Here is a 27244-nt window from a genome sequence, read left to right as displayed (position 1 = left end):
GTGACTTTCAAGCCTCTGAAAATCAGCTTGAAAGCACAAAATGAATCTATTTGGACTGACAACATCCTGTTTTTCTGCATTTCTAGGTAAAAACACCTCAAACTGCACTTGAACTAATGGAAACACCTAATGAAAAGACTTGTATATTTGCTCACTTGACTGACGCAATCCTCTGTAGACTCAGGCTTTCTCTACTGAAACTACAAACAAGATCAGCTATTGATGACTACAAGCCAGTGCTTCAAGTCATCACGAAAACATGCACTAGTAGAATTCAATTACATTAGCAGTAGGCTGAAATAAACAATCAAAATAAACAAATGTACCAAGTTCATTTTTACCCTGGACTAAAGATGTGCAGATACAACTTGAAACTTTTTAAACAGTCTTTAAATAGAGAACTTTTACACATTAGGTGTATGGGCAAAAAAGTGCGCCTGTCTAAAATTCTAGCGCTTTTATGAGAAATAAACTAATGCTAACAACCAAGTAGCACAAACTGTCTGAGACAATTCGGCTCTGTACATACAGCTGCAGTTGCAAATAACTGTAATTTGTTCTCAATAACTGGCAGGAAGTATTTCCCCTCTACTCCTTCCTTTGTCGTGTTTTTTTCTTTCTTCCTTTGTAGAACAGTAGGCATCAATAATGTAGGAGTCCTCTGGGAAGGGTGCATTCATCAACAGCCAAAAGACTGCACTGGTAAAATTCAATCTGGACACCAAGATTAAAGATAAGCAGAGTCGTATTAAGTTAAAAGGAAACACGCACAGGTGTATAGTAACAGGTTTAGGTTTTAAGGTGGAATCATAAGGATTAAGTTATAGAGGACCAAAGAACAAAAAGAAGGAGTAGAGCACAGCGCAGAAAAGTACGGCAGGTAAACCTCAACAAGATTCCCTGAAATAACAAGAGAAAACCAGCTGAATGAACACCACCACAGCCAGCTGAAATTCTGCTCTTAAAACATCGTCTATGGCCAATTCGTCTTTTCCATCTGGTAGAAGGGTGTGCTCTTGTTTTCTGGTCTTATTACATGTAAAATAGGTAAAGAATAAAACAACAGGGAGTGCTGTTATAGGAAAATAAACAACAAAACAGTGGTATGATGAAGCCTTTTTTTTTTTTTTTTAAAAATGGACAAAATGTCATACTTTGTTTCGTTACATTTAATGTTGTTAAAAATCCACGACACAAGTTAGTTCCTGTTATCATTTCAAGTTGTAGCAGCTGTAAACAGATGTTCCCTCACCAAAAAAAAAAAAAAAAAGCGCAGCTTGTTATGTTACTGAGATACCACAATACACAACGTCATCTGTCCTAAAGACATAGTGGAAAACATCATGAAAGAGCTTTTCCTCTGTCTGCTACAAAGCATGGACACTGGAGACTCCTTCCATAAACGTTAATATACATTTTATTCAGTACATTCATTTCAGATATCAACAGGTTTCATCTCTTACAGACTCTGAAGCATTTGAAGGACTGTTGTCTGAAACGTCCTGTTTCTCTGGGACCTTTGTGTACCTCACATACCTTTTAATACATTTAACGTATTACTGAACTACACTGCAGTTCTGGAATCTTCTTTCTATATTAAAATTACTACTAAAATGGTAAAGTAGTAAAATTACTTTAAATAAATTTACTTCTGAAACAGTGGGAGATGAAACCAATTGAATTTAAACTAGCTGATTTGGATTTGGCCATGCCAATGTTGCCATGGAAACTGTGTTTAGAACCCCGCAGTTTTTACTAAATTATTTTTCTGTTTATTTATTATTTTAAAACAATTACATGATGAACAGATAATGGAATGAACAGATAAAATCTAAATACAGATCTGATTAAGAGATGCACTATTTTATTGTGTTTTTTTTTTTCTTTTTTCGTATGTTGCCAGAAAGGTTTGCAGGAGGCTAGAGGTGTGCATTGGGCCTGGGGTCCTGCAGAGCATAAAAGTCATGCGCGCAAAGTGTTTACTTTTTATGCAGATGTGAGCGAGAGATAGTATGCTCAGGCGACAAACAAATTCCACGAACGTGCTGCGCTGCATGGCACAATTACATCGCTCTTTCATTCATCCTCTGTAACTGTGCCTCTTCAGGGTAACAGTGGTTTAAATTAGGCTACCAATTTGTTTATATTTTGGAAATAGAACCAACTAAATTCATTATAAAATATTGCGGCCAGGCACAAAAAAGTCCCATGCACATCTCTAGTTAAGACCAATTATAAACATTTACATTTAAGGCGTTTGGCAGACGCCCTAATCCAGAGCGACTTACAGAAGTGCTTTGAAATCGCTATCAATAAATACATCCTGATACTGTTCACCAGGTCATGGACTAAGAATACTATCAGACGAAAAAACCCTGTTGGGGTTTTTTTTTAAAAAACATTTCAAATTTGTTTAAAATAAAGTGCTAATTTAAGTACTTCAGGAAGAGGAAGGTCTTTAGTCGTCGTTTGAAGACTGCCAGCGACTCAGCTGTTTGGACATCTGAGCCAGAACTCACAAGATCATACTGGCACTTTTACCTCGGGGTTTCCGAGTGTTTTCTGGAGCATAGAGGCATGGTTCTTTTGAAAAATAAACAAACAAACAAACAAGTAAACAATAGATAGATAGATCATTCTGATCTAATCCACGCCCACTTCTGTTTAAAATCAATTCCCAATTTAAATATGGAAATTTGGAGCAGATACAGATCTGGCCAGGAGAAGACACCTCAGTAGTACTCGGACCTGAGGCTATACTTTGTATAACGTAACTTAGGATAAAACAAAGCTTGTCAAAGTGGCGAATCATGTCCGAGTGTATAACAACATAATAGCTATCAACTGGGAAGAGGGTTTCTCTCAAGATGAGATCATAAAGCAATACCTTAGCATCTAATCTCAGTGAAATGCACTTGGACCATTTCTGTGAGGGTTATTACCTCGTCATGAACCTCATGAAAGGTGTGTTTGCCCTTAGGATCACCATGCAGACATCAGCTCATTTTACAGCTGTGGATTGCACAGATAGCTTCATACACTGTAAAAAGTGAAGAAATGACTAATTTAGTCATTCTCTATGCAGGACACAGGGTCACTACAGACTCGTCATCCCTAGGCATCAGTATTTATTCACTGTGATGCATCTGTCAATACCTGCTGAGGGACAAACAAGAGCTTGATTACTATAAAGGACTCTGAGCCAAATTTTAGCTTGCCCTCTTCTCCATAACTATCATGATGGGGATGGATGAGGGGGGTGTGGTGAGCAGATACAGTATGGTATATTCACACAACCACACAACAGAGGTGCCCCTGTGTGTGTGTGTGTGTGTGCTGGTGGTTAGGGAGTGAGGGATCAGGTCTTCGAATATACTGGTTGTGATATCTTACTGAGCTGTATTATGTGCTCTGCTCAGCATGCATTCAACACCGCAACCATTTTAAAGGGATTTCAAAGGGGAAACAAAGCGTCCTAGATTTTCCCACAGCGTGAGTTCTCCCACAGGTGTGTGACTAGCTGATATTGTGCTCTGGTACAATGGGAGCTTATTTGATGTACACACGGGACCTACCTCAGGGACACACACACACATACAAGCACACACACGCACACGCACCAAATGCTAATTAGCACAATCAGATTGTTACACATTCATGCTCCAGGTCTCTTTGTGTCCATCAAATTGGAAATTGCTAGCAGGCTGTTTTGGGCTGGTTTGATGCTGTTCAAAGAGCCAGACTCTCCAGTCTGAAACAATCTGGCTCTCTGTCATCATTGCCACTGCCAGAGGATGGTATTTTAATGTAAATTAGTATCTAAGTCTATGAAGGGGACTTTCTGTCTTATAACACGAAGAAGACATTTTTAAATGGAATTATAGTTAGAGTATTATCAGAATTACAGGACTGACAATATTATAGTATTACTATACGTTTTCACACTAAATACCAGTGTTACTCTAGCTGACTAAAAAAAAAAAAAAAGATTTTCTAAATTTTCAGTCAGCTAGAGTAAGTAAACTTGATGTCTGTGTAATTGCATATTAAAGATGATCAAAAAGCAGCGGATTGTGTTATGGCAGAAAGTCATTAAACTGAGAACTAAATGTAACCGTAATATAAATATTAATATAAAGAAAAGTATTATTTAGGACAGCCATTTTCACTTTGGATGGCTGACACATTCGGGATGATTCTGAAAAAAAAGTGGATCCAATTTCTTCTGTTAATTCTTTTTTTATTATTATTATAATGACTGAAAGTTAAAAGCAAGTGTGTTAAGCTGTTTCAAAAAGCAATTTTTCAGTACTGGAAATTACTGAATACAAATTTGTGGTGATAACTGGAGCTGTGATCTGACAAACATATAACAGCCCTGATCACAGCTAGGACCTTGCTGGTAAAAAGCAAATATCTGAAGATTTTTGGAGTTGAACATAAAATAGAAATAACTTTTAAAAATGCTAGCATGGAGAAGCAACTCAACATGGTTAACATGGCAGATAGCAACTCAAAGGCACGCTTCTCTGGTTTATGAGTGAAAATAAATGGAACATCCTACTGCAGTCCTACTGCAAACTTTTCTTCTTAGACAAAAGTCTAGATTTGAGTTGGCTCAGGATGTATTAGGTTACCTACACTCATGCGTTATCAATACAATATACTGTCACTTTACTGTAACAGCATCTGTCCTGCCTATGTGTTCCAGCTGTGTGACTCTGAAGGTGTGCTGAAGGTCTTCCTGTTGCTCAGCCAGATATTTTACTGTCCTGATCTGTGTCACCTCCTCTCTCACCAGCAAAACACTCTCTCTGTCTGCTTTTGTTCACACTATTACTCTTATTGTTATTCTCTTTCTGTCGCCACACTAACTTCATCTCTTGCTCTTGACTATGCTGACTGTCCTTATGTGTCAAAGCTGTCTGTTCAAAGAGCTTTTTTATTGCCTGTGTCTTAATTTGCTCACCAAGACTGTTTTATGTAAATATAAAGCTGCTCTTCTGTGCACAGCTATACCCTATAAAATCACCTATGAATGCAAGGATCAATTCCAGTCTGGAGAGTCAGAGTCCAGCACACTTTGGTGATTTTTCTAACCAAAAGCCCTGATCAGAATTTGTATTAAGATCCATCTTGGGTGATCTGCACACAAGTAGACGTCCAAGACAGATAGCCACACATTATGCACCTTCACTGACTACGTCTGATCACATTTCATGACTAAAATCAGTGACAGATCTGCCATAACCAACCCAATATCGCTTCTAAACCAGACAACAAAAAGAAAAGTAGCTCAGTACGAAAACTCAAAGTGTTTATATTTAGCTGCTAAACTGCAATTCCCAATTAAACTGCCGAGTGCGCAGCCTGGTTGTTAAAACACACACTGTCAGTGGCAGACTGTTGTATTTTGTGCAGCTTTCGCCTAGCTAATTATGCTCCATGTGCTTTCAACAACCACACAAATAACCGAAAGAAAGCGAAGTAAAAACTGAAGTAAAATGCGACTTGCAGACACTAATTTAGTCACTTTGTATTGGGACCATGGATGTTAATTCTTATTAACTATTAATTATTAAGATAATTACTTCCTCAGCAACACAGCACTAACAAATCAGATCAAAGTGCACAAAGGTTAGAAACTCAGAGTCCATACTGTAAGTATTATTATTCTATTTTTTGTATGAATTGTATGAATCTCATTAAGCTGTAATGTATAGTTTTATATATTCCTTTATATACTCCATTTATATATATATATATATATATATATATATATATATATATATATATATATATATACATATATATATATATATATATATATATATACACATTTATAAAAAAACAAACATACTGATAACATTGTTCTTATACTGTAGCTATACAGTACATATAGTTTATTAAACAGACTGTTTAAAGCTTCATATCTGGAAATTTATTTTATGTGCTTTCTGTCCATTAAGTGCACTCAATTGCTTTAATATTACAATTCTGTCCAACAATATGCTTCTCTTAAAAGTGCCATCTGATGTCTGAATGTACACTGCCAAACACAACATAGGCTGTTTACAAACCTTATACACTAAATCCAACATGAAGAACATCAATACAAAATGCGTTGTAAAACCCATTAAATAGTAATGCCACACAGTATTTATTAATGAAGCAGTATTAAAAACACAGATTCTACACGTACACCATCACTATGTGTGCAGTTTACATATCAATGACTTTGTTTTGAAGATGTTGGTACGTTGTAATTTTTATGATCATTTGCTACGCTCCGTATATTATACAGTAAAATGAGAGATTTAAACCCATTAGTGCCCCTGCTTAGTGATGTCAATAATATCTGTGATAAGGAGCTTCAGCTCAAGTAGAAGTAGTGGTCTTATACAGGTTCTCACAACTGCAGCAATCGCTTTTGTGGTGATAACTGGAGCTGTGATGTGTAGATGGGCAGAGAGAGAGAGAGAGAGAGAGAGAGAGAGCGATAAAAACATATACAGATATAAATATTACATGAGAATTTGGGAGTGTCTGTAAATGGGCAAAAATGGATCGGAAATAAAACAAGTGCAAAACTATGATTATTTTGACGAGGTAGTCCATCCTGAATCTTATGAGCCTTTCAATTTTTTTTGAGCTTTCACCTTCTGCCATTTCTATTATAGCAAACCATTTGTCCATGTCAGTGAGCACTAATGTTATCCTCAAGAGATTCTCCACTGTTATAACTTCTTTTATTAATACCAATACTCAGCAGCAAATATTTTATCATCTGTATTATAAATCTTTAAGTCCAATAAAAGATCCTCAATTGTGTGACTATCTAAACTGCTGGAGTTTAAACTAGCTGAATCCATACAGCAAAGCCATGTGACCTTTTGTGAGATTCATGAATGTTTTTACTGGGCACTATAATGCAGAATAATCAGAACATTCAGTTGGTCTATTCATATGTTAGTATGTTAAGATAGATACAGTAGCATCACAGTAGGGATAAACCAAAGCATGTAATCCAGGTACAAGAGCAGACATATTGAAAGCCACTGTGATCTATGCTGGAGATCTTATTATCTTTTAACCACTGAAGGAGTCCACCCTTTCTCTTAAGCTCCACAGACTCCATCCAGCCTTCTCTCTGCATCTCCTCCCTCTCAGACCATGCACATACCCAGTGCAATAGCAAGAAATATGGAAGAAACTCTGATGTAATGGTAAAACTTTTGTTCTATCACCAGGAGATTGCAAGTCTGAATCCCATCAATGCCACAGACATACCCAGCCCTGCTCTCTAGATGACTGACTAGTGTCAAAGAAATTGTCAGGGAAGAGATGAAGGTGAATTATGGGCAGGAAACACTACTTCTTCTTTATTTATAACATATAAAAATATGGGCTGCCCACGCATGTGTAGAGTAATTGACAGGCCATGAGGTCCAACTTCTCAAGTTATCAATCAACTATTATCAGCAGTCAAAGTAGGAAATTCAGTAGAACTCCACCTCCATTTCTGTTTAATATAGCCAGAGGTCTAGACAGCCACAAAGACCTTTTCCTTCTCAGAGCATCTGTTTTTAGCCATCTATCAGAATGTAAAAACAGCTCACCTGGAATGGTCTTTAAAGATATTATTGCAGCTATAAGACATCAAAATTCTCTGCAGAACTTAACCAGCTCATTCACCCTTATTCATCAAAGTTTTGCCCAAAATATTTCGTCAGAATATTTATAAAAACATTTTGATGAAACACATCCTGATTTATTCAGGTGTTGTGAGTTGTGAGCCAATTCTAATCCTCCATGCACTGTATTTTTCTTCCATCAGTGCGCTGCAGTCATGCTACACTGAAATACAATCACTGTCCAATCCTGGGATCCTGGGAGTTTACAGAGAATGGTGCGAAAAACAAAAAACATTGAGTGAGCGACAGTTCTGTGGGTCGAAACGCCTTGGTGATAAGAGAGGTCAGAGGAAAATGGTTCCAAATTGGTTCAAGCTGCCAGGAAGGATTATAGTAACTCAAATGAGCTACAAGAGCAGAAGACCACATCAGGTTCCAATCATGGGCACAGACTCATTGAAACTGGACAGTATAAGGTTAGAAAAAAAATCACTTGGTCGGTTTGTAAAGACTGGAAGACTGGAAAAAGACCAGGTGATTTTTTTTTTCCTAATCTTCAATTGTCCAGTTTAGGTGAGTCTGTGCCCATGATAGCCTCAAATTCTTGTTCTTGGCTGACAGGAGTGGAACCTGATGTGGTCTTCCGCTGTTTGATTCATGATTGGCTGATTTGATAACTGCGTAAATGAGGAAGTGTACAGGTCTTCCTATTAAAGTGACTGTTGAACGTATAATGCCAATACAAGATGCTTTTTTATCTCTGGCTTTGACCGTTGTGATGATTTGCTGTCTGGGTCTTCCAGTAGGTGCATAAACAAGCTCCAGTTAGTCCAGAATGCATCAGCCAGAGTCCTTACTAGAACCAAAAAAATCTGACCACAGCGCCCCTATCTTATCCACAATGCTTTGGCTCCCAGTAACATTTTGCATTGATTATAAAATACTACTAATGACCCATAAAGCACTGAATGGTCTCATGCTGCAGTATCTGAGCAAACTTGTATGCCCTGCCATGCCTGCTTCAATCAAAAGGTGCAGTCTCTTTGTTGGTACCTAGTAAAACGCAGACTAAAGCAGAGGGCACAACTTTTTCTTACAAAGGCCCAGTTATGGAACAGCCTTCCAACTAGTGTTCAGGACTCAGACACACTCTTTCTCAGGCTCAATCTCTGGGTCTAGGTTAAAAATCGGTTTGTTTACTCAATCATTTTTTTAATAGGATGCTTTTTTCTTAAGTAAAGGTGCAGATCTGGAGGGTCTATGAGCATAGAGAGATCTGGTAACCTGGTATGTTTGGATGCTGTCACAAAAACCCCCACCACCCACCCACCCCCAACTCTCACGCATTCATTTAGGTCTGTTGAGGGTGGAGTGGCTGGCCAATTTATGTCCCAGGGTGCCCTCATACCTGTGTTACCTTTTATCCCTCCCTTTTATTTATGCTGTCATATTTAGTCTTGCTGGATTCCCTGTTTGCAATTTGCAACTTCTTAAACCATTACAGGACAAGAGCATACCCAATAATCTCCCACCACCCCTTCTCTTTCGGTACACGTGATTCCTGCTGCACAACCAGAGAGCATGCTGGGCCTTCAGTAGCTTTCAAAAGAGCTCTTCAGTAGCTTTCAAACGACACCAGTCCCACATTGCTGCTGCGAGTGCCTGAGAAAGGGGTCACGGAACTCTGGCATTTTTGCCGACTTTGGAGCTCTACAGTATTTCCAGTTAAAATGATACCTCAGTCTGCTAGGTCAGACACTTTATTCAATAAAATTTTGGGGAGAACCTAGAAATTTATTATTTATTTTTAAGATATGGTGAACCTGTAGTACTTTTGTTTACGATATTAAACCTCCATTAGTAGCAATTTTTTCAAAAATTTACTTAGGTTTACATAGACAAAAATTGCATATTGCTTTGCACTGTTTATAATTCATAAATAAATAATGCAAACAATTTTCAGTCATAATTTTTCTTCATTCAAATTTTGTTCAAAATATTATGAGAATTGAATTAAATCATGACCCGAGTGTAGTGAAAACTCGACCATATTTCTGGAAAAAGATCATGTTTAAACTGCCCTTTTCACCTTCACTGTCTGTGATCTATCTTTCAAGAACACAATACCTCTGTATCATCTTCCTTGGGATAATAAAACTATGTAATTGACACATAATTGTATTTGACAAAAGTGGTTTGAATTGACTTGGGTGGACTGGCAAGCCTCAGAAAAAGGACTGCTGATTTGATTTTGATGCCTGGAATCACTTTAATTTTATAGGATTGCTGAAAAGTGAAAAGTACAAATCAAAATCTAATCCATTTTAAAGTTATCATCTTTCCCAATCAATACAATCATATAGCAACTCCTTTGTAAACAACAGACACAAAAGTAATGAGAAGAACAGAATGCTTGACTGGGGAATAAAATTAGCTCTAAACAATTTTCCCATGTCTCTGAGCTCTCACTCATTCACACTAAATCCATTTCCCAAATAGCTCTTTAAGTAATAGAATTTAACGATCAGATCTTAGAGCTCAAGGCTTAAATCTTAATGGATAATGTAAGAACATCTGTGAAAAAAGCTTAATAATTACATATTGACATTAAAAGCATTTGAAAAGGCTGGTAGAAAAAAGGCTAATATTGTGAAATTATAATTAGTTTGTGTGAAATGGCTCTCTTTAAAAGAAATGACATGATTATGATTCTGGTTTACAAATATATAAACTGTAAATGAATTAAGGGGGTCTCTTGCTCTTAAAAAGTAATCTTGCATTCTGAACATGTAAATTGGTAAAGTGTTGACTGTGTACTGCGCATAATCCTGCTCTTCCTTCTTATCTTCATGTATGTGCTAATCTTCATGTGTGGGCACCAGTGTGTAGGCATTACGCTGTAAATGAAAAAAAAAAGATCATTAATTATTCACCGTCATTGGGAACTTTATTTACAATTAAAATTACCAATCTGTAGCAATTTTTTAATTAAAACCTTAATTATTATCTGTGAATGATGATCATGATTAGTGACTCAGATTCCAAAGGGGTGGAGTTCTAATGGTTTTAAAAATAGTTTACCTTCAGGCGATAACAGGGTTCCACAGAATAGAATTAATTAAACACATAAAAGAGTAAAACACCACAGAGCCACTGAGGTGACTTGGGGTTCATTTAAATAAGGCATGGCCATGAATTAGGATTGCAAGTATCTTATAGCCACAAATTATTATGTTGTGGTCAAGAATTGTGTAACTTTAACCCACAACATAATATGTAGTCATAATGTCATACTTAATACATGGTCTCCAGTTAATTATTTGGTGGGAGCAATATTTCAAGGACATAAAATTGATAAAGAAACATAACTTGTGGCCTCAATATATTTAATTTAAGACCAGGTTTTATTAAAAATATATATAAGATGGAAACCTATGAATTACAACTAAAAGACAAAAGAAATGATAGAATATGTGTGTGTTTGTGTGTACTGGCCTTGGCTGTGTGCACGAGAGTTGTGCTACTGGAAGCTGTGTTACTTCACATTGTGAAAAATTTTTTTTTTTTTTCTCTGAGGGAGAATCTGTCTGCTCTGGCTCCGTATCAAAAATAGTAAAAATAAATAAATAAATAAATAAACAGAAAATAGTAATAAGTTAAGTATTAGACGTACTGCCATGCACAATGCACATCAACACACTCTATATGATGTTGCCGATTTAACAAGAACAAGATTAGTATTAAAAAATCCAAGGAATTAGAGAGCTGTTCTCAGTGTCTTGAATTCACTTTCTCAATTCCTCAATAAGACAAGACTGGGAAAAAGGAAGACGGGCGTGATATACATGATAAAAGCGTAACCTTTTATAGTCTACCCATGTGGCGTCAAGGTCATCAGATGATGACTTTTAATTCAATTCAATTTTATTTTATTAACATAGCTCATTTAACAACAGTCGTCATTAAAAAAGCTTTACAGCTTTACAGATATTTTAATGTAGATTTAGATCCTTAATGTAGATTTAGATCCAGAGGCCAGAGTGGCAATAAAAACTTTGAGACTACATGAAGAAACCCTGAGAGGAATCAGACTCTGCTGGCTGATAGGATAGTGCGGTTATATGTATGAGTATGAGCAGATTCTGAGTAAGAGTCCTGGGATGGGTCACAGGACAGTCATTATGATTACAGCAGCAGTTCTTGGGTACAAATGATGAGACTTAATAAATAGTTTTTGAGAAGCGCAAATCGTCTACACATCTCTGTTAAAATTGCACATTTTGGTGATATTAAAAACATTAAACTAAAATAACTCATGTTAGATTCTTTCCACATTTATTGTGATATAGCAACAAATTCAAGAGAAAAACAAAAAAAAGGTTTTGGGGAAAAAAGGAAAAGAAAACAAATTAAATAAACTGGTTGCACAAGTGTGCACGCCTCTTAACTAACACTTTGTTAAAGTACTTTTTGCCTATAAGACAGCACTCAGTCTTTTTGGGTAAGAGTCTACTGGCACATATTGATTTGGCAATTTTTATATCACTCTTCCTTGCAAAAATGCTCCAGATCAAATTGCAAAGGGATCTCCTGTGCACAGCTCTCTTCAGGTCGTTCCACAGGTTTTTGATAGGATTTAGATCTGGGCTCTGACTAGTCCATTACAAAATGTTGATTTTCTTCTGAAGCCATTGCTTTTTTGACATGGATTTGTACTTTGGGTCGTTATCATGCTGGAAGGTGAATCTTCATCTTCAGCTGGCTAACAGAGGCCTGTAGGTTTTGTGCCAAAATATATTGGTATTTGGAGCAATCAGTGATTCCCTCAGTACTGAATAATAATCGTATACTCATCAGGCCATAACCCATTTTTTAGGGCGATTTAGGTTACTTTCTTTCTTTATTTCCTTCCTTCTTTCTTTCTTTTTATTACTTACTTTATTTATTTCTTTCTTTACCCATACACTATTATCACATGCAAGGAGTGACCAGTACTTGCTAGATATTCCTGCAGCTTCTTAAATGTTGCCACATGTCTCTTGGCAGCCTCCTTGATAAGTTTGCTTCTTGTCCTTTCATCTATTTTGGAAGGACGTCCTGTTCTTGGTAATGTCACTGTGGAACTCCATTTTCTCCACTTGTTGATGATGGCCTTCACAGTGTTCCATGGTACATCTAATGCTTTGGAAATTCATTTGCACCCCTCTCCTCACTGATACCATTTCAACAATGAGATCCTATACATGCTTGATAATCTCTTTGCGGACCATGGCTTCAGCAGTTGGATGAAACCAATGCTGCGTACCAATTCGCCTGCTATCTGTCCTAAATAGTATCCTAGATTAGAATAGTATGTCCCAAATTGTAATATGCTGAAATGAGTATCCCAAAGGTACCCGGATGGTCTACTATATCTGGTAGATTTTTGATCAGTGGACACTTTTTCAGCTAATATTGCCCACAACTCCTTGCGTGAAGGAGGAGGAGATTTATGATGGTTTGCTTCGCCGAATTCAACTTGCAAAACCGTGTGTCGGTGAGGCATCTTCAATATTTAAGGGTAAGAACTTAAATATTAATCACTAACCAACACTTTTTAAGGAATAATGAGCAAACATCAAACTCCACTAGTTCCGGAGGAGCCCACTCTGGCAGTCCAAAATGAAGGGAAGTGGAAGTACAGTATATTTATATTTTATATATTTTCAAACTTCACAGGTTGCACCTCAGCAAAGTTCTCAACATCAACAGTTTTACTTACAGTTGGAATAAACTTACATATAGTAAAGGCATTACAGTTTAGTGAAATTGAATCTTGCTGAGTACACTGGCATTCCACCAATAAAAGAATCCTTCTGTGTAACCACATACGCACAGCCAGCAAAAGATGACTATCAGAGGTTAAAGATCCTTAAGAGTGGAATAATCATAAATATTGATGTACTTCCTAAATCCTTCCCATTTGGAGCCTGTTTATTTCTTTCAAATCACATTAATTGTGAGTATTTTCGTATAACAGCATGGCCTGGAGTGTGGTATTCAGCTTATACCACAGCAATTTGCCAACGATTACAATGTTTCATTTATTTATGTACGAAATGTCACACATTTTAATGGTTTATAGGTCGATTTTAATGTTGTGGAACTTCCGAGAGACAAGTTACTTCCTATTCTCACTTTTATGTTACAGCCACGATAAACATTCATTTCCTCACCAGCCTTGCTCTCTTTCCTCTCTTGCTTCATCAGATTTACTCTCTCTCTCTCTCTCTCTCTCTCTCACTCTCTCTGTCTCTCTGTTAAATGTTAAATAAATGTCTCCTAACAAAAAATGTCACCACATCAATGTTTACAGGTTTTATTTTGTTAAACAACAAGTTTTTTAAATCCATTTATTATTAGTTTTAGATTATGTGGAGTGCCTGGCATAGAAGTCCCTGTGTGAGCTGTTACTATAGAAACAATAACATACTGCACAAATACAAGTACATTATTATTAACCTATCTTTCAAGTTACAGCTGTTACGAGCCACGCTCTTTATGAAAACATTGCACACCTTCTGACCAATCAGATTCGAGCACTGAGGTATTCAGCAGCACTGAGGTATAATGAGAATTTAATATTCAGAACAAACATTTTGTGCCTTACTCTAAACATATTTTTCACTTTGCTCTTGCTCTTGGTTATGTCTGTTTTAATGTCTCATACATTTTCATTCTTTGGTTTTCTTCATCGTCATCATCATCATCATCATCCACATACAGATACACAGATCCATTTTCAGAGTATCAATCAATTCTAGTTCTCTCTCTCTCCCTCCCCCCCCCCCCCCCCCCCCCATTTTATGGCCTAGACGCTGAGGAGCTGGACTAAATAAGGACAGCAATGCCTCAAACAAACAATAAGCATCCCCTAATTGAGAGAAATGATGTAATATTGATCTTCCTTACAGCTCCCAGTGGTCGCACCTCCACTTACTCCAATGACGTGACATTTACTCAAGCAGCAGCTCTCGACTCCAGTGAAATATTGGGAATTCACATCTCTGTTCTACTCCAAACAAGTCCACAAAAAAAAGTTTAAAAAGCTAATAGATACACAATGAATGGGATGCCTGTCCATCACAGACCACCATACATAGACACACATTCACACACTCATTCACATCTAGGGGCAATTTAACATAGCCAATCCACCAGTGGGATGTTATTGGTAGGTGGGAATAAACTGAAGAACCTGGGGAAACACTTGTGGACATGGGGAAAACATGCAAAACTCTACACAGACTGTAACCAGAGCTCTGGATAAAACCAGGGACCCTGGAGCTATGATGCTGCAATGCCTCAGACTACAACACAGTACAGTCCATCACCATGCAACAATATTAAACTTAAAGTAATTGTGTCATTTCCAGAAGGAGGTCAGAAATGAGAGCATGAAGAGAGCTAGCAGACTCTAGCTAAGGGTAAGAAACCTCATTTGCTCCTGAACTCTACTGAACTCGACCAGGTTCAAAGCCAAAGTCTGGGATAAAAATGAGTCGAGATGGCAAACCATAACGGACCTTTATACTCTAATTACAGCCTGAAAAACATCAGGTAGGACAAAAAAATCAATGGCGACCAATGTGAACTGCGCTGGTTTTACAAGCATGTCCTTGAGAGCGAGTGGCTGGAACTTCTCCCAGAGGCCATGGAACCAAAAGGTTACAGCATTCCTGGTCATAGTGGTTGCTGAGATCAGTGTCCCTTTGACATTTACTAAGATCGGACATTTAGCATTCATGTTCAGTAACTGCTTTATCCTGATCACAATGGGTGCAAGGCAGGGAATACAGCATAGATGGCACACCAATTTATCATAGCATATTTCATACATTTATGTGTGGAAGCTCATTTGCATAACACTCATGCAATAATGCTGGTAATCTCAATACAAGCCTCCAGGACTCCTGCCAGTTCACAATTATATTTTATTTCCATTCCTCACACTGCGAATCAGGTGGACTGTGTTTCACTGGCTGATTTCAATTTATTGCAGTGCTTAGAGTGCTGAAAAAAAACTGGCTATGTGTGTCCTCTGAACATATCTAGACTAAGAATCTCTGTCCTAATGTACATTTCACACATAACTGCAATTAATAAATCCGTGAATACTTTTATAAATAATGAATTACAAAACATACTTTTATATTGAAAACAAGGGAGAGAAGCTTGTGTGTACACGTATTAAACTGTGGTGCTTTTTCTTTCCTTGCTTTTCTGAATCTCCCATGGCACTCACATGAAGAACCATTCCCACACCCCACTGGTACACTTTGTCAGAAATCATTGCCGGAGCTGAATGTCAGGTGTCACAGGGTAGAGAGCAGGTGCTTGGGGTATCGGCCAAGAATGACAGCAAAGAGACATTGAGGGCTATCTGATCAGAGAGAGAAGCAGAAAAGGCAAGTGGGACACAGAAAGAAAGAGGAAAAACAGAGTGGGGAATAGTGAAGGACAGAGCGAAAGAAAAGAGATGGAAACTATTTTTTTGTACAGAAAGTGGAAAGAGCAAACAGGGCGAGTCTCGATGGCATGGTGAGATAAGAACAGCAGTGGATATAAGTGATATGGCAAAGTAACAGCTGGACAAAAAGACTCAGTGATTGAAGATCAAACGTCTGAAATACTGCAACAACCATCTCTCTCTCTCTTTCTCAATTTTGTTCATTTATTTGGCAAATTCAGTGTCTGCAGGGCCTTAGTTTCTTTCAGCTTGAAGGAGAGACAGTGTGAGACAAAGAGAGAGAGAGAGAGAGAGAGAGAGAGAGAGAGGGTGGGGGTTGATCATTAATGCTCCAGTTGTGCTGATGGGCGCTATCTGCTGAAACAATGCTTGCCTATTTTTTCCACTAGAATGCCCACATCTGCTGGGTGTCCAGAACACTAAAGCCCTTGATCACGCATATATTGCCCCCACCGCCAAACATACACACATACACACAAAAAAGGCTTTGGGATTCAGTTCAGACTAGTCTGCTATATTGGCTAGCTCTCCGATGAGAAAAGTGCTCACAGATATGTGGGTGAAGCTCTTCAGCATTTTTTCTTTGAGAGCAATTGAGTGAGCAACTGTGCGTTCGGAATGCCAAGAAACAAAAAGGCATTGAGTCTTTCTAGCAGCAGCAGCTCCTGAACTATTGCCTCGGAATTCCAAAGAGCTATTCTGTGATCATTGTGCACAGTCAGTACAGATGATTTGCTTATCATTAAATGAAAAAAAAATTGATTTAACGTAAAAATTAAAACCAGATCACTGTTGGACAGCAAAAACATAAGCACCAACAATGTGAATTTAAATGTATTTATTTCTCCGAAGCTGCTTTGTGACAATGTCCATTGTTAAAATCCCTATACAAATAAAACTGAATTGAATTGATCAATGTGGCATACTTGTAACAAACTTATATCTTTGCTATCCAATTAATAGGCGTGTGGCAGTCTATGATTGACTTTTACCACAGGTGAAAACATAATTCCTTGATTGGTAATTTCTAAAAAACAATTGATGCTCCTCACTGCTTTGCCTCAAATATATGCCTTGCATTGCATACCAATAGAATCAGTGTCATCACATAAATACTTCAGTTTTATATTACACATTATGTCTATTAATCTTCACACTGAAGAAATGACAAATAAACTAAAGTTAAAATTGGGTTTTTATTTTAGGAACAGTCCCTGTTTTGCCCAGCATGTTAGCAAAAAGCTTTTGAAGTTACCTTTTTATCTATTTTAGCTTACAGTGATACTTTGCACATGCTTCAAAAACAGCTTTGAAATGACTGGTTTCTGTTCACCAGCTTTAAGGTTCATTACAAATGCCAGAAGCTGTACTCATCACTGTGATCTCTATCAAACGTTTGATTGCCCTTTGCTTTCAGTGTGAAGACAGACACACTGGAGTATTTTTGTATGTAATATAATTCTTATGGAAAAAAACACACAGTGAACAAATATCTTTTGCTCATCAGGTCTATTTCAATCAGCTTGTTGGCATTCAGGTCAGGGCATCAAGCTTCACTCCCACAGCAGGGTTAAACAGTGCAGTGCTACCAAACGCAGACTTATTCTGTAGGCCGCAGACATAACCCACATATCAACTCATGCCAGGTGACAAGCTAGAAGTCTGCGAAACTTTCCGGTACTTTCCACTTGATCTATTGCAGGGCGACAGACCCTGACCGATACAGAATTTGCTGCCATAAAGTCCATTTGAGGCGATCGCTGGGGATATACAGCCCTTCAGGGGCAAGGGACACTTGGTTGAAGGGTTGTCATTCATCATTTTGGCAAGCCCAGCTGAGACCAGCCCAAATTGAGCATGCCTCAGGGGCAGACACCAGGCGCTGAAACAAGTCACTGTCGCTGAATATTTGCAAGTGCTGTCAACAAACAGTGGCGGTTCATTCTGGGCAATGCACCAAAATGCTTAGCAGCAGGTGAGGAGAATTCTGAGATACAACTACTTACAGTATGCAGTGTGCACAAGTTCTTGTCAGAGCCTTAGTCATTGAGTTTGGCTGATTTACTGACAATAGATTGCTGGTGTCGTTTATTTCTAGCAGAACTAATATGAGTAAAGACATCCAGACGCACAAAACAACATCAAAGACCAGACACCTGCAGTTCAATTTTTCCACCAAATCTCACAGTTGAAATTTATCTATCCTGAAAGTGGACACTTGAACATTTCTTTTGATTTACGATGATCTGAAGTCCTGTGTGAGTCAGTTATTCTGCAGCCCTGCACTCCTGATTAACTAAACCAGGCTAGTATTTAGAGTAGAGCCTTAATTCAGTGACTAACTGTGAAGCGACTGTCAATTAAGAGAGCTATCATAAAAAAAGCTATCATAATAAATGTAGAAAGTGCAGAACGGAAAGAAAGAGGTGTTGATTAACTCAGAACAGTGTTTTGCATTCATACCCATCCATCGCTCTTCCCACTCTTTCTACCTTTTAACTGTTTCTCTCTCTCTCGGGTACATATGCCTAATTAACTGACTGTCACATGGGCCATTTATGCTTCTATACATTATTGGAAGATGAATATTAAACAGCGCCCCAAGCATGTGTCCCAAGCAAAAGGAAAGAAAATGCAGGATCTCGACATGCACCTGTCACTACCATGTTGAAAACTGAAAGAAATGTGGCAGTCCCTTGAATGTCTCCATATGTGCATGTTAACGGAGTGGAAATGAAATGCAATGTGCTCATGTTCTCAGCATAACACTTTATGAGTTTATTTTGCAGAGAGAGTACTGGTGGATCTTAGGGCAGGGCTGCAGAAGGGAGCTGCCATTCATAGAAGATTCTCGTATTTTGCCTTCAGGCTGCGTGTCATCGCTCAGTGCTTTCAACTGTGCTGACATCTAAACTGCAGCTGCATTAATTCACGTTACGTCACTATCGAAGTGTTCTGAATTGCACCTCAACCTTAAAAAGGATACATTTCTTTTCTCTCCATTCTTTCACAGAGGTGTTTGCTCTCCAAATGGCTTTCTCTGATGTTCACTGACCACGACAAATTCATTTTCAAAGGAGGATGCCATAATGGATGCTTTTCACTTCTATTATAATCAAGTCTTTGACCTGTCACTGCTCAGCAAGACTATTCCCATGGGGCTGCAGTGATCCAAGCTTAGTTAGGTCCTCTTAAAGCCCATCATTCATGCTTTATTTAGGGGTTTGATTTGCTGTCCTTGCCACTCAGACATCCGCAGCCTCAAGCAGCAGGGCATTGTCTCACAAACGGTGGCAATCTTGTGCATTATACAGGTAATCAAACACACTATATTCTCCCTGCTGTGGTCCTACTGCCACGCACAACACAGCATACTCCATGCAATATCGGAGAAATGTAGGTTGCCTGGAATATGTCCAAAAAAAAACCACATTCAGGTGTCACCATGACCTGAGCGTTCATACATACACACACCAAAAACAGACACGCCACCTTTACACAATCATTATGAATGTGCATCATATACATGACGTATCAGGCAGAGGCGGAGGACTGACTGGATCTCGAGAGGCATAAGGATGGCCCTGATTCTCAGTCTGGCATTAACAAGGTGCTTGAAGAAATCCCAGTGTTCTTACCTAACTGCATCTCCATGATACTCATTTTGTTTTCAGCAGGAAAGATGATCTTTGGAGGTTTGTCGGTCAAAGGGGCTGCAAAAAAAGACACAAAAATAATATTAATTCTGTGTCAACACTCAAAAAAGAAATTTCAGTTATAAAGAAGAGTAAAACAGCTATGAAGAGTAAAATTGCCAAAAACCCAAACCACTGAAGAGAGGAAAATACAGACATGGTAAAATAAGCACCAAGGGAATGGTATAAAACTCTCTCTCTCTCTGTGCCTCTCTCTCTGCCTCCATCTTTCCCCTCTCCTTCAGTCTCTCTCTCCCTGTCTCTCTCTCCGTAATGGGCTTTTCCATACATGACCTGACAACCATTTCAAGTCGACTAATGGCCTCAGTACCTTCGAGGAAGCATAGTGTCAGTGATTAAGGCAAAAGATGGGCCACCAAACCAACATGTATTAAGGGCAGACTCTGTGCAGTGGACATTCACTGCAAACTAGGATTGCACTGTAATATAAACCCAGGAGAATCTTTATTCTTATTTATAGTGGCTGGGAAGAGAAAAGAGCCAACTATGTCTCACTCTGCATAAAGATTGTTCTCGAGGCAAATCTCCCATGATACACACAATAGTTCAAACATTTAGATAAAAATGGAGGACAATCATTTTAAATAATACAGTTCTCTATTTATTGCAGTCTTTATCTGGAAAGGCAAATCAAGGAATTGAAAAAAAGAGAGAGAATGAGCGAGAGGGAGGGAGAGAGAAAGAGAGGAAGGGAGATGGAGAGAGAGGGAGGAAGGGAGGTAGGAGGGGAGAGAGAAAGAGAGAGAGAAGGAGTGAGTTAGGGAGGCAAATGTATCTTAGAAACTGTAATATATGTATGTTATAACCTCCCATAATGCAGTGAGCTCTGTCAGAAACTCTCCAATTTTACTGGTATGCATTAATACTCAGCAGTGTTCTCAGCATTCTACACTACACACAGAAAGTAACATCTTGTCTCACTTTAAATAAATATCTATCGTAATTTATAACCATAGACATAATTTAATCACAACGCTGTCAGTGCTCATACTAAAATATCTGCTAAAACAACTAATGCACTCTTTGGAATAATTCTGCACATTGATTTTGTTTGCTTTCTTCTGCACACTGTTTTGCTCTGTCACACTATGTGAGTCCCAGCTTTTCTCTCGCTTGTAACGACATTCATAATTCATCACACAGCACCGTGCTAATGCCATTAAACCCGCTTATTATTTCAACTGTTCACTAGATACAGTAGAAACCATGCATCATGGGTAATTAGCTAAAACACCAGGACTGCATGAACAAACTGCATGAGTTATTTTATTTAAGTAAGGAATAAAACAAGGTGAGGTGTGCTGTTATCAGAAAATAATCAATGACAGAGTGGTATGGTAAAAGTTAAACAGGGTTTACATTGTACGATATGTGGCCCGATTTTGCTGTTCCAGACACAATCTTAAATCACAAAGGATAATCTTTGGTTATTGGTTACATATATTAGTATAGAATGTATAATGTGACATGCTCCCTGGTGGCCGATTTTGTGCCGCTGTGACCAAAGACAGCCGATGAAAAAGTTCTGAGTATGACAGCCGATGAAAAATTTCAGTGTGACCGCTGCTACAATACTCATCTAAAATCCACCAACAGCAGGACGGCATATGATCACACGAAACTCACACGACAGCTACAAACACAGTAATAACAATGGCCAAATGTAATCAAAAGCTATTGGATTTAAGAGAAGAGTTTGTTGAATTGCAGCAAACAGAATGTCTCTATAATGTCTCATCACACTTATATCATAACAGGACAAAAAGGGATGTGACATGGAAAGAAATAGAATTAATTACAGCTTCAAGGTGTGTAGCTAGCTAATTAGAATGTAAACGCTCTGTTCATAGAGTGTATTTACTATTATGACAATATGAAACTATTTTTATGCTTTCCAGTTGAAGAGCTATAAACTTGTGCCGTGTTGCTGAGCACCCAGTATGGCAGGATACAGTAGCTATCTTTATCATTTAATCTGAAATATAGAACACATGTTAGCATACAGTCTTATAGAATTCTGTTAGTGTTTTATTCCTCTTATACCACTAACAGTAAAAAACTAAACAAACTAAACAAAAAACTACATCATACTGTTTTTCTATTTATAGTTACATGTAATGCTGGGGAACATCCAGGAAACAAGTTAGTTCCTGTTATCGCTTACATTAGAGCAGGAATAAACAGTTGTTCCCTCACCAGAGTCTCTTTTTTCTTTCAAAAACATGTAGTTTGTCATGTTATAAAAAAAAAAAAAAAACATCCACCATACAAGTCCTGTACCTGTACTGTAACAATAACATATTACGATTTCTAAATGTGTTATGATATTATAATCTGTGATTTGCTAAGCTTCTGACCAATGAGGTTTGAGTATTCAATTAGCTAGCCAGACCGATAGACAGATAGATAGACAGATACACAGATAGATTGATAGCAACTTTATTAGTAGGTCAGCCTCATTAAACAGTCTATTATATCACATAAGTGCACTTATTCCAAATCAGGCAACGAAAAACAAAGAGTTAACCTCTTTAATTTATAGCTCAAATCTTCCCAAACATTTCATCCAAGAACTCATCCTTCAAGATTGAATGAGAGCCAAGGAGAGATGGAGGATGCCATCTTGGTAAAACACTGACTTTGGCCTTGGACTTGGAAGAGGTCACAGCAGCATCACTGCTTGTACGAGACGACTGTAAGCTTTTCTCTCGAGGATACACCCATGTCAATTAACCAGTCACTTCCTAACAAAAGAGCAGGACTTAGGCTAGCTTCTTATCATTTCTCTTTAATTGCTTATCTTCTTCAAAGTCTCATCAGAAAAATCCTCATACTGCAAGAGATTATTAATAGAGTAAAACGTAGAGTAATTATGAAGGTGAAAAAAAAAAAAAACAAGAGAGAGATCCTCAACCCTGACTTGGTCCTCGGGCTGCCTAATTGGCGAGTGTTTTCGTGCCAAAATTGCTTCACTAAGCTGCATTTATCAGAGGAGAAATGTTCTCTAGTGAGACTGTATTGCAAAACAGGAAGAGAAAGAGAGTTAAAAAGGAATTCTTTTAAATAGACTATTGCACCTGATATTGCATCAGACATCAGAAAGGCAGACTACCACATGGGATTCCTAAACTAATTTTGGGCTTTACTGTGGTTTAACACCACCCTGACATAACATCAGCTCAATATTTTACCAGCACATTCAATTCCATCAGCTCCATCTCCAAAGCAAACCTGCTCCAGGGCAGCGTCTGTGTTTTTAAAGCCACCTGACTCACTAATAGAACTAAAGGTTTTGAACATATGATTCCCGTAGGACTATTCCTCAATAATGCACAAGCACGATCACCAGCACAGAAGAGAATTTATTATTCAAGTCATTTCCATTCACCACATAGTGTATTTCTCATTCAGAATTTTTTCATCTGTCCACTGTGAATGTGTCAGTTAACACTGTTGGCTAGATGTCATCTTCCAAGGCCACAGTGAATTATGGGTGTTTTGCATTTTGTGAAGGCAGTTTTCCGCAATAAGGCCATCATTATCAAATAAATCAACAGAACATATAGGATAATGTAAAGTCTTCAATAATTAACAGTATTAACTGTGCATACTCATCACTGACTGCATGTTTGTATAAATCTGAGTACTCATATGAAATGTGTGGAATCTTGAGAAAAACCCCTTCACAAAGTCTAATTTGAACATTTTCTACTATATACAGTTCTGAAAACTTTTTCCTTCAATGGAAATGCTTCTCTTTTGCATGCATTTAAATCACAAATTTTAGAATTTTAAAGTCTGCTAACCCGCAAAAATTAAAACGGAGAAGATTGCTTTGAATTATTTCAATTAATTCCACTGAAAGACACCCCTCCTACTTCCTCCTACATTTATAACCTAATCTACTTCTGAAAAGACAACTAACTGGGCTCCCAAGTGGCGCAACAGAAAAGCATTCGCTCAGTCATCTGGAGATCACAAGTTCTCATGAATCCTGACAATGCCACAGTCATCCAAAATTCAAGAGAGCAAAAATGGCTGGATGGGATGAGGGATGGCGTGTTCTCTTTTCCCTGTCAATCACAGCAACACTAGCCAATCATGGCTTACCTGTCTCAGGTATGCCTCATGTATGACATTGATACTAATGCTTATTTCTATATAGGACATCCATTTCATAAATTGTGCTAACTTTGCAGTAAAATTAGTGTGTAAATGCCAAAGATCTGCTGTACAGTTTCTCAAATCTACGTTTGTGTTTGTGATTTTTTTTGTTTGCGACTGGCACATATTTCTAACTACAAACTCTCTAACAGCTTATGTTTACGTGAGGAGATGGTCTGCCATTATTTCTTGCATATAAGGACACCACTGAGGCCTGTCCTGGCTGTACTGTGTTACCCTGCTAAGTGTTAATCAGATCTGATTTGTGCTGTCAAGGACAGATGGCTAATCAATAGTCTTATAAACCAATCAGTGTTTCCCATGCTGAAAAAAATGACTTTGTCTTACAAGCTTAGCTTCATTAAGGCAGGCTTTTATTCATAGTTTTCATGATAGTTTAAGTGGTGTGAGTGTGAGACAGGACACACAAATAGGAGTTAGTAACCATGGTGTTTTGTTCACTTTACAGAAGGCTACAGTCATCATCCTTTCAGATGTTAATCAGACAGTTATCCCTTACATGAGCAGCAGTTTATAAGGAAAAACTGAAAACAGAGGCCCATTCATGCTATACTGAAATCAGCAACCTAAAATTATATGCATGGCTAGGGATCTTCTGCATTTTTGGATACACAACAGCAAATACAAAGGATAAAACCAGCATGTTTAAAATGAACTTGTGGAAATTTAATTTTAGAATCTTTATTTCTTCTCTCTGCGTGACAGAAGAACATAACTGGGCCCGACTGGGAATACTTGTGTACTGCTTTCTTAAAGTAAACCTGAGCTTTCTTTTCACGGTGCTTTTCATGAAGTTCTGTCATTACCTAGCAGTGCACAGGACATCTCTTTAACCTCACATGATCCTGTATCATAAAATATATGGAGACTATTATGTTTGTGATGTGCCTCAGGTGCTCTTTTGTTTAATGAAATGGACACGTCTGTGTCATGCTATTTCACTCTGGAATGCGAAAGAACGCTGGCAATACTCATTCAGAAACAGCTTCTATCCTCATTCTGCACCATCTGCAACTTCAGCCTGGGCTCAGACCTGGATGGCCATCTTCAGCGTTGGCAAGCTAACATGTCTGTTCTCTGGGTGATGTACTGTCTGATTTCCAGCTCAAATATGCTCGGTGCCAACCATTTACATTTGTATGCAAGTTAAATACAAGAAAATACTGCAGCATTAAAACATTAACTGGTTTAATTTATTTAACATGCTGCTATAGTTATTAATTCTGTCTGTAATTACATTAGGTCATTACGACCCCTCACTATAACTTAGCAGATAATCACTTATGGATAGGCTTAATGTGCTCCCGTGCAGCCTAATGAGAAATTTGTATGAATACAAACCAGTGAGGATGATATAGCGGATTTCTTGCGTGAACTCTAGCCCTGCCCCTGATGTTAACCTTGTTAAATTTCCTACAAATTAAGTCGTGCAAATGATTACAAATTCGGGTGAGAAAATGTGAGATCGTGTTCTCCAGTGGATGAAAAAAAAAACCTCATTTTTTAAAAACGATGTCAGTGTCTTTGTAATGGATACTGTAACAGTGATATTTTATAGCTTGGGGTTTGAATAAATACATTAGAAACACTTTTTGTGATAATTAGGCCAGGGCACTCAGAGCCATATATTCTTTCCTTCTCAGTCGAATGTTTTTTTTCTTCATGATATAATGCAGAAAATGTGACAATCTTTGCACAAAGCACAGAATTTAAGAGTTTCCTTTTATAATAAGAGGAACTAGAGCTATTTATCAGCTGCTTTGTACATGACAAGTGATTCTATATTATGTTCAACATTTCTATCTGCCTCCTTTGAAATGGATGAAAGTTTTCTGCAACACCCTTCATATCAGGAGACCCAGCAAAGTATTTCATCCGATCAAACTGAGCACTGGAAAAATATTGTATCAGATTCTGTCATGTATTTTAAAAAAAAAAATTTATTTAAGTTCAGTCCAGACTGTAGTCTTTTTTTTTTTTTTTTAAATGAACCACCTGTACCTTCTGTAATAGAGCCTCTGTTGCAGCTTGTTGTGGCCAATCACGTACATTTATGTAAATTATTTATTATCTCATTATCTACCCTTTCTGGTCCAATTATTGAATTGTTCTCCTTTTGATCATCCTCCACTTCAAGTTCAAAACAGACATCTCATCTGTTCAGAGTTTGTGGCTCCAGTCAAAAATGGTAAAGTGAAGCACCAGTGCAAAACATAACCACTTCACAAAGTTGATGTGTCTGATTTTGAAGTAATGACAAATATTTCAGCATTAAAGGGTAACTGTTGTCACCATTCAGTCATGTTAGCTTCTCCGGACATGTAATAAGGAATTTTATGTAACTAAACTTTCACTAATTTTAGCTGAATACCCCTGATATAGGTTTTTTTGCAGGTATACAGTTCCTGATTTTAACCCATCCATTGTTTGTCAGTCATCTATTAACGGAAAGAGACCATCACAGGACCACTGCTGATGCAGACCAGATGTTGTTTGGGCAGTGAACCATTCTCAGTACAGCACAGATACTGACATTAATGTGCCAGTGCAGGTATAAGATGGGTATACGTAATAAAGTGGCACTGAGTGTACATGAGACTGAATAGGATTGGGGTTCATTTCAGTACCAGTTTGCAATTTCAAACAAACACTAAAGAAATGAATAGAAGGCACTGAAAATTTATAACTCTAGAGCTTTAAGTTCTCTATTTAGCTGAATATGCAGTTGTTAAACAAATTTCCCTCTTTTTCCTCTGTTGCTATTTTTGTGGTCAGAAATACACCTCATGGTTTTTAATTGTATAGTGTGTTTCTAATCGGCAGACATTGTTCCAAAACAGAAATCCAGATGCAGATCTAAGCAAGCCAGAGACGACAATGACAAAGAAAACTACCTGGGATGACATGAGGAAGAAACCCTGAGAGGAACCAGACTCAGAAAAACAACTCTTCTGGGTGACACCATATAGTTGGATTATAAATCATTACAGTACAGAGTCGTATAGGGAAAAGGCAAGAGAGTCGAAATCTGCTGGTGCAGTGGCATTTTCAAACTCACTATGGTCCAAAATTGTGCCACCATTACTGGCTTTCAGCCCCTCTTACCACAAAATGATATTTTCCAGACTTACATTTCTGTCCCATTTCTTCCAGCCTAGTTTAGCAGAAGTACACTACTGTTATCTCTCGGTGATATACAG

The 27244-nt window shown here is 37.9% G+C and overlaps 1 protein-coding gene across 6 annotated transcripts in view; it reads right to left on the bottom strand.

The window, feature by feature from the left end:
- il1rapl1b (interleukin 1 receptor accessory protein-like 1b) overlaps positions 1–27244 on the bottom strand; it is a 350185-nt gene that overhangs the window by 94429 nt on the left and 228512 nt on the right. For all 6 annotated transcript variants that reach the window (XM_053229547.1, XM_034299839.2, XM_053229549.1 and 3 more), the window contains one exon: positions 19782–19856. In XM_053229547.1, coding sequence (XP_053085522.1) covers positions 19782–19856 — 75 coding nt within the window. The remainder of the gene's footprint in view (positions 1–19781; positions 19857–27244) is intronic.

This window comes from Pangasianodon hypophthalmus, chromosome 25, assembly GCF_027358585.1.
Source record: "Pangasianodon hypophthalmus isolate fPanHyp1 chromosome 25, fPanHyp1.pri, whole genome shotgun sequence".
NCBI lineage: Eukaryota > Metazoa > Chordata > Actinopteri > Siluriformes > Pangasiidae > Pangasianodon > Pangasianodon hypophthalmus.
This window is presented reverse-complemented; position numbering and strand designations above follow the sequence as displayed.